Source organism: Paramormyrops kingsleyae, chromosome 25 (assembly GCF_048594095.1).
Source record: "Paramormyrops kingsleyae isolate MSU_618 chromosome 25, PKINGS_0.4, whole genome shotgun sequence".
Taxonomy (NCBI): domain Eukaryota; kingdom Metazoa; phylum Chordata; class Actinopteri; order Osteoglossiformes; family Mormyridae; genus Paramormyrops; species Paramormyrops kingsleyae.
In genome coordinates, this window is record NC_132821.1 from 5104223 (window position 1) to 5113712 (window position 9490).

At 41.0% G+C, this 9490-nt stretch overlaps 1 protein-coding gene across 2 annotated transcripts in view; it reads right to left on the bottom strand.

The window, feature by feature from the left end:
- atp10d (ATPase phospholipid transporting 10D) overlaps positions 1–8377 on the bottom strand; it is a 34853-nt gene extending 26476 nt beyond the window's left edge. The window contains exons 1-2 of one of the 2 annotated variants that reach the window (XM_072706957.1): positions 7923–8377; positions 1234–1590 (exon numbers count right to left, since the gene is read on the bottom strand). In XM_072706957.1, the coding sequence (XP_072563058.1) occupies positions 1234–1523 (290 nt within the window). In that variant the 5' untranslated portion in view covers positions 1524–1590; positions 7923–8377. The remainder of the gene's footprint in view (positions 1–1233; positions 1591–7922) is intronic. The other variant, XM_072706958.1, reaches the window with a different exon arrangement.
- Between the last annotated feature and the right edge of the window lie 1113 nt (positions 8378–9490).

Sequence of the window (9490 nt, forward strand, 5' to 3'; positions counted from 1 at the left end):
ACAATGATAATAAAGAACTATGCAACTGGTTTAAGTATTTACTATACTGTACTTTCTATTATTTTATTTAGGCTATAGTATATAATCTAGGTGTTTAGCAGGCTGTATTATCTAGGCTTGTGTAAGCACATTCTATGATGTTTACACAATGACAAAATCATCTAATGATGTATATCTCAGAATGTATCCCTGTCATCAAGTATAAGCGATTGTACTGAGTCTGGTAACTGAATCTTCACTCTACATACATTATTTCTACTTTATATAGGCTGTGGATATATCATATTATTCCTGCTTTTACCATATGTTTGTGTCATTTTAGGTTTCATATGTTACTTGGTATGATTTGATAGGTTATTTTTTCGGTCTGGGAATGCTAAAAATTTTCCCACAAAGATAACTGCTTACGCAAGTTTTCATTATAACCCCCCCTACTTTTGTATAGCTGGGGAAACCCATACTGAAAAGATAAATAGAAAATCTAAAACGAAATGTCTGCAAGACAACCAAATAGTTAACGGTGTTTCACTAAACGACATTAAACATACAGCTTGACAACAAGCAGATTTTTTCAGTGAAGTTACGCAAACAAATTGCCAGGAAAACTACTTCAAAAACATTAAGGAGTGAGAATTTATAATTTACAACTCTGGAAAAAAATTAAGACACCACTCCTTATTTTTTTTAAGAATCTGCATTGACAAATCTTGGTTTAATCCTGGATTGGCTGGCAGAGGCTGCACTGAGCGGCAGGTTGCTTCCAGGCTCAAAGTTTCTAAGACAGCAGTACACAAGAGTAAGGTGAAGCAAGAGATATTGGGAATGACCAAAAACCAGCCAGTGAAAAATTCCAACTTATCTAACAGTGCCTTATGAATTGGAGGATGACATCAAGTGACCTTCAAAAGGAACGGGAAGCATTAAGTGCAGGTGTGAAGTGCACTGCTAGGACAGTGTGTATCAGGCTCTTAGAAGCAGGACTGAAGTCCCATAAAGCGAGGAAGAAGCCCAAGAAGCAGGGAAGAAGCAGGTTGAAGTTTATAAAAAAATGTATCATTTACAGACGCATACCCATAAATTGAGAAAAGACTGGAACTAAAAATGTTGCTGTGGTCCTTTAATTTTTTCTAGAGTTGTATTTCAAAAATGGTCTAAACACAGAATTGTTTTCCAAACTTAAAACTGATATAAGTCGATACAGATTAAAGGCACTGTGATCCATCAGGGGCTCACCTGTGAAACTGTTCAAACAAGTTCATTGGGATGAAGCTGAGGAGGTTGTACTTGGTGGTACGGATGCGGTTGCCTTGGTAACCCTTGGAGATGCTGCAGTACTCATCCTGGTATGGGCCTTGGCGGGCAATGACCATGCGCCTTTTGCCAGCAGGCTTGTAAGCGGGTGAGTCCCCACTGGTGGTCCTGTTTTTTTGGGGGGGCGAATCTGCAGGCGAGTACCAGCTCAGTCCTGACTCGGGGAACAGCAGGCGCCGACACTGATGCTGCACCCAGCGCAGCGACTCCATGGCGCCCCCTAGCACCCAACCGCTGCGCTGCTCTGAGAGCAGCAATCAGAGCAGCAGGGGCCTCCACCTACAAAAGACAACAGCAAAGGACATGACCTTTAAGCTCAAGAAAGGGAGCTAGATAACATCAAGAACCTTTATCAATTAACGACAAAAATCACTTCCTACCTGAAGACTTTCAAATAATCTACAAAATGTTGTCAAGACTAAAGTATAACAAAATAATTAAATCACAATGCTGGGGACAATACATCTCTCCTATACTTTGCAATGCATCACCAAACATATGTCTGCTTCTTCTGTTCCTGGCACTTTACTACACACACAAAGTCTTAGTTACTATTCAAACACATCCCGCTTTATCTGTGGCTAGTGACACAAACCTGTGAACGGTCACCCGGCTTTAGCTGAATGATCAGGCACAGTTTTTTTTCCTAAACAATAACATATTCACAGTTGTTCTAGAAGCAGAGATCTGAAAATCCAGGCCTTTATGGACAGTTATAATAGGTATCAAACATTTTAAGAGCACTTAAAACATTATCAATACTTAACAGATAATCTAAATTGATACTTTCTTTTCTACTAAATAAATGATACACGGCTTTTTCAAACTTGTATTGCATTATTACTTTATTAAAATATTAGAAATACTTAAATGTAATTGACTGGTCTTGAAGTGTAATGTAATAATTTACTGTGCATTGTAAGTGTAACGAATGCGAGTGCCTGAGAACCAGTTTCATCTAAATAACCAGCCCTTCCCTTTATCACAGCAGCTCAGATTCACAGCATCCTTTCAAATTTTCCAGCATACAAACACTCCTGTCTCATTGGCTAGATGCTCATTTTAAACTTGTTGGTCCAACTTGTCCCATAGGTGGATTTTTGTCCGTCCACAAAACCCTGAACACTCCAGTGTTTGTCCTGTTTAGCCTATTGTGGTCTCTTTTTCTGTGTTAACACCCTCTGTTCACATTAATCACAGCCCTCAGACTATTATAATCATCTTCCAATTTCTTTTACAAGTCACAACTAAGTGTTGATCTTCAGCCTTTGATGTCACTTTCCTTGCCCCAGATTGTTTCCAGTCACTGTTGCTTCCTATCAACCTTTTTCTCTGTAAACAGTAGGTCACTCCATGCATAGAAACATTTTACTTACTGGATATTTGTCGATGACAGAACCCTTCTTCACTCAAAATTTAGATTTAAGCCTCTCTGTTTAATTGTTAACTGCACCTTTCTAGCCATTACAAGCATAAAAATAAATATTTATAAAAAAAAATTACTTATCAACTGTGATACAGAGGAGTCATACAGTACAACAGAAGAATGAAACTAGGAGCAGACAGGGTATTACACCTCTCAAAAACTGACCGGGGACCTGGGACAAAGCAGACAGGTGGATATCTTTTAATTTATAAAGATACAATCAAGAGAGGCAAAGAGTAAACCAAGTTCTGACACTAGTAGAAAGAATTCCAACACAAAGTGAATGTCAATGCATTAAAGACAGACCTGATATGTCTTCTTCAAAACCAATATTTTCACCCTTTGTGGCTAAATACTGCGTTACTACAAGTTATAAAATTTATTTCAAGTATTTCTAATATTTTCTTGTAATAAAAGTTTGACAATGCAGCATATCGTTTATTTATTTATTTTTAATCCAAGAGTGAGCCCAAACTTCTGGCCTGTAAGGTTTATATTACATTGTGTGGACCAACTGTTCTCACAATGTGATAAAAACCTGTTATTCTGACCTTGTGGGGACATTTTGTTCCATCTCCACAAGGGGAAACTTATATATTTTATAAAAATATGTGACTGCAATCAAAAAACTAAAACAGTCAAAAGTCTTGCATTTTGTTTGGTTACTTATGGTTAAGGTTAGGCCTGGGTTAAGGTTGTCATACTTAGGATTATGCCCATAGAATGGACTTAATGGACAGTCCCCAGAAAGATAGGAACAGCAAAGTGTGTGTGTGTTTGTGGGTTATGTATATGGTTATGTATATATTACATCAGAGATCAAATGTCTCCCCAATGTATTAAATCCGGATATTTTGATGTTGTGGGGACCATTTTTGGGGGGGAAACCCCCACCCATTTTCTGTGACTGCTTATTCTGTTCAGGGTGATGGGGGTCCTGAGCCTAACCCAGAGGTTACAGGTGCACAACAGAGGCAATGAGGACGGGGCACCTACCCATCACAGGGCGCACTCACACACCGCATTGGGGCACTTACCCATCACAGAGCACACTCACACACCCCATTGGAGCACCTACCCATCACAGGGCGCTCACACACCCCATTGGGGCACCTACCCATCACAGGGCGCTCATACACCCCATTGGGGCACCTACCCATCACAGGGCGCTCACACACCCCATTGGGGCACCTACCCATCACAGAGCACACTCACACACCCCATTGGGGCACCTACCCATCACAGAGCACACTCACACACCCCATTGGGGCACCTACCCATCACAGGGCGCTCACACACCCCATTGGGGCACCTACCCATCACAGAGCACACTCACACACCCCATTGGGGCACCTACCCATCACAGAGCACACTCACACACCCCATTGGAGCACCTACCCATCACAGGGCGCACACACACCCCATTGGGGCACCTACCCATCACAGGGCACTCACACACCCCATTGGAGCACCTACCCATCACAGGGCGCTCACACACCCCATTGGGGCACCTACCCATCACAGGGCGCACTCACACACCCCATTGGGACACCTACCCATCACAGGGCACACTCACACACCCCATTGGGGCACCTACCCATCACAGGGCGCACTCACACCCCATTGGGGCACCTTCCCATCACAGGGCACACTCACACCCCATTGGGGCACCTTCCCATCACATGGCACACTCACACCCCATTGGGGCACCTTCCCATCACAGGGCACACTCACACACTCCATTGGGGCACCTAACCATCACAGGGCACACTCACACACCCCACTGGGGCACCTAACCATCACAGGGCACACTCACACACTCCATTGGGGCACCTAACCATCACAGGGCACACTCACACACCCCATTGGGGCACCTTCCCATCATAGGGCACACTCACACCCCATTGACACTTACGGGCAATTTGATAACTCCAATTAACCTCTGCATGTTTTTTGACCTGTGGGGGAGAAACCAAAGTACTCAGAGGAAACCTCGCGATGACACAGGGACAACACACAAGCCCTCACACATAAAGCCAAACATAGGCAGAGACTCAAACACTGGTCCTAGAGATGTGAAGTAAACCACTGCTCTACTATGCTGCCCATGGAGAAATTCAATTTGTGACAGCCATCAAAAAACTGAAAATGTCAAAAGTCTTGTATTTTGTTTGGTTACTTAAGGTTAAGGTTAAGGTTGGGTAGGGGTTAAGATTGTCATTCTTGGGATTGGGTTTTAACCATAGAAATGAATGGAGAGTTCCCACAAAGATATGAATACAAATGTGTCTGTGTGTGTGTCTGTGTGTGTGTGTGTATCTGCCTCTCTCTGTGTGTGTGTGTGTCCTCTGAGGCATCCCAGCCAAGGTGTACTCTGTCTTGTATATTACTTAGTGGGACAGGCATAATGTTCACAGTGTTCCATATTCATAGTTATATGCAAATTATTGGGATCAGATAAATTATGTGGCTGACATGACTTAATAGGGAAAAAATCTTCAAGCCAAGCTGTATTGCCATTACATGCACACTTCAATGCAAATTTGATGGAATGGAAAAACTAGCGAGTTCTCTATTTTCATTTTCTGTTCCTTCTATTCACATGGCAAATCAATCACAGCCAGAAAGGATCTGTGCTCACCCAGTGTACTGGCAGAAACTAAAAAAACAAATAAGTACAGTTCTAGGTAGGTTAAAGAGTAGCAGGTGGTAGATTACTGACAAAGGAGTTCCGATTCATATCCCAGTAAAGGATAGGCTGGTGTTGTGGCTCTAAGGAGGATACTTGAGATAGGCCTACAGGCAGCCTAGTTACGAACGAGGTCCGTTGCCCAAGTCTGTATTTAAGTCACATTTATATAACAATAATAAAAATAATAATAATAGAAGTAGCTACTTATGGTACAGCACTGTACCTCAAGCTGACGAAGCCCTGAAGCTGCAGAATGTTTTCACGGGTGTCACAAAGTAACGTGTACATCCCAAATTATGAACTATTGACATTCCATGTAGGTGGATTAAGATAAGAATGCACATCTGTTATACAACTGAGCAAATCCCTGGAGGAACTGGGGTTAAGGGCCTTGGTCAACGCCCAATGGCGACATCGCTCTGCCTGCCATGGGATTCGAACCTGTAACCATTCAGTTAAAGACGCGTCATCCTAACAATCTTAGTTACCAAAGACAGCCAAAGAGAGTCATTCAACTTTCATTATCATCAGCTAAAACGTTTGTCTGTAGCTGACCAGTTTTCTTGTCTGGAACAGACACTTTTTTGTATAACTATGGACTCTCTCCATTAACGTTGCCATAGGAAACAAGAAAAGAGAAACTTGTAGAACGTTTAAAATTCCACTCTTCTCTATTTAAGCAACAAGTTGAGGGGGAAGTGGGGGGAGGAGTCATATTTTCTTCTCTAAACTGGAGATACCAGAATACCCTTTCTGTCACCTGACTCAAAGGTCAAGGATTACAGCATAATAATAATAATAATAATAATAATAATAATAATAATAATAATAATAAAATTTATTAAATGGAACCACCAGGAAAATCAGAATTAGCAGATAACTGCAGAACAGAAGGACAGTAAGACATTCAGGGAAAACATGTCACAGGATTTTCAGAACCTGATCTTGGGTTTCAGCCCAGTGTACTTTCAGCATGACACAGGCCTACTCAAAAGGACCTGTGACAGAACTAGAAGCTGAACTTAAGCCTATATTTAACCAAAAATCAAAGGCATTCACATTATCTAGCCTTTCTTATATCACAAAAACTGAAACAGGCCTCTACTGAATTTCTCAGCAAACACAAATCACAGGTTAATCCAAAGAAAAAATTAAAGCACTTCAGAGCTGTGAAAAACATGGGGGCTCAGCCTTGGAAAGAGATTTTAACGCCCAGCCTCTACATTCCCAAACAGGCCTCCAGCACAGGGCCTGTCTGCTGATAATGTCTCCTGCACTCCTGCAATTCCAGCTGCAACATGCACATTCAAGTTCAGCTGGCTTTATTTTCAGAATCAGAAAACTATTACTATGCCGAATGAAATTCTTTTAAATTTTTAACCACGAATCTCCTATTTGAATGTTCTTTAAACCCAGTTAAACTACATACTGACATATATATATTTTCCTATTCATTGAGGAATTCATATGACTTTATCAGAACTAGAACTCATTTACGTTTTTGTAGCAGAGGTCGGTGGAAAGTTATGAACAGATGTTAAAGGACCCATAACTAAGCAATAAAATTGCCTACTAGAGGACATTTCTATTAAAGTACTCAGTGTTATATGATACCTAAGTTTTGACTTTCTTTTTCATTGCATTTTCATTTGCACGTAATATCTTCTAATCAAAGTCCCTACTCGGTACATCCTTTCTGAATCGTTTTCCCTAAACCACTCAAAACACGGCGCTTTGCCTACCTTAGTTTCATAGTATAACAACGACAATCAGGAGCCCACGCGTCTAAATATTACATAGATACACAGACTGTTGTTTTTATCCAGTTGTAAATCAAAATGAACCCTGCATTAAATGTCCGTCTCACAAGATTATATAACAGGAAGCATAATTAAGAGTATTGCCGTGATGAAGGTCACACCAAATAAACCTGGTGTATCATTCCCCAATTCACCCAAAAAGGACACATCTGGTGTTCACCGACCGCATGTTTTACCTTTCATAGCTAATGCCAATACCACCATTACCAGATTCCGCTATCAGGATTAAAAAGGGTTAAAACAACTCAGCGTCCGTATATTGAGCTGCCGATGTCAATAATATACACATATTACACGAGCACACTCACGCGTATGTATGTATGTATGTATGTGTGTGTGTATGTGTGTGCATGTATACATAATGTCAAAAATGAAAACGAAAACTCCACAGTGGTCCGCGTGCGAGCAAACCAGGAGAGCAGACACTCATTTTGCTAGTTACCGATATGTCCAGGTAGACTATTAAAACGCAAAGAAGAAGCAGAAGTAGAAAATAAATATCCTGTTTAATAAGCACCCGGAATTAATGTCGGATCGCTAGCTATCTTTATCCACCAATGCACTGAAACTAACCGGAAACAGATCGTATTCAGAGTAAGTTTATTCTCAATAAAAATGAGGATTAAAAACAATCAAGACGACCATAACACTGTATCCACATATGAAGTCTTACCCCGCGTCGGCCACGAGTATCTCGGTGAGGAAGGGGCTATTCCGCTTTCACGGCAGCCCCTGCGATCGCTCCCATTAATCTACTATAGAGGAATCCAGGTCACATCGAAACTGTCACGATTTACCCAAGAACGCCGAAAAAATGGACTTTGCTGTTACACAGTCCATGGGAAGCTCTTAAAATCACGTGCTCAAGTAAAAACTGCTTTGTCTGACGCTCGAGTTTGCGCAGAATTGAAACCGGTTCGCATCGCAATCGGAAATTCAAAGCCTGAACACATTGCGTATATTAAACCCGGGAGGTAATATCATATTAAACCACTGTCTCTGTCTCCAGGAGATGCATTATTATCATTATTAGCCTTCCGTGTCCGATACGCTCAGAAGAAGTTTGTGGCAGAGGAGCCGGTTGCTTCTGCTTACAAAGTTCCGTTTCTTAGTGGGGTCAACGTTTCCCGAGAAGATCGCTTATTATGTGTGTGAGGGGGGGGGGGGGGGGGGGTAAGAGCAGAAGGGCTGAGCAAAGGTGAATGAACTGAAGAAGACTGTTATGGGACTTACAGTGCAAATGTTCATAAACATCCCCACGGGATGGATATATATATATATATATATATATATATATATATATATATATATATATATATATATATAGGGAGAGAGAGCGATTTCGTGCATCTCAGAGCTGCTCTGCATTAAAAGTATGGTACACTGTATGTACTACATTCAATGTATTATCTGTTTTACGTGAAATCCAGATATGACTTTGATAAGTATGTATGATATGGAATATGTGAGTGGTAGGGCACTAGATTGTGTATTAGGAATTATAGGACTGTGGTGTTTGCTTTCATGTCTAAAAAGACACGACTTCAGGCAAACTCATTTACTGGTCTCTTCCAGGTTGGATATAGGTTGGAAAGGAGACAGTACAGTGCAGAAATTTTTTATTTTAATGTCTTAACAGGAATACTACAGGGAAATGTCTACAGCAATAGCTGGCTGAGTGGTTGACCACAAGCATTGGCGCTAACTTGGAAGTTACACAGAAGTGCAGAAAATGTGGTGTAGCTGAGCAAAAATTGAGCATTTAATGTATCAATTAATACGGTAGTGTCTGGCAGACCAGGGCCCATGCAGTTGTTCAAAAGTAATCCAATGGGATTTCAGATAACGGATTGGATTGAATCTTGAAAATGGGTTGTTCAAAGGGAAAAGAGGGATTCTGAAATCAGATCAGATCACCTAATCCAATCTGGGTCAAACCTTCACTTTGTGTTGTTCAAAAGTTTGTGTTTGAATTGGGATACATTTGAGGATGATCCTGATCCCAACACATGGGTGGATTCAAGAGTGGATTTCTGACACAAAATCAAATAAAACTTGAAAATTGATCACAAAAGCAATGTTTGCTGATGATATATACATTTATTTATAATTTGTGCAATTGCTGAACTAGGACAGTGGCAGTGAAAATAAAGTAGGAAATAAGACATGAAGCCTTTCGGTATAGTCAAGGGAAAACAAATCCCCGTGAGATATCTGTACTCAAAATCTCAAAGCTCAAAA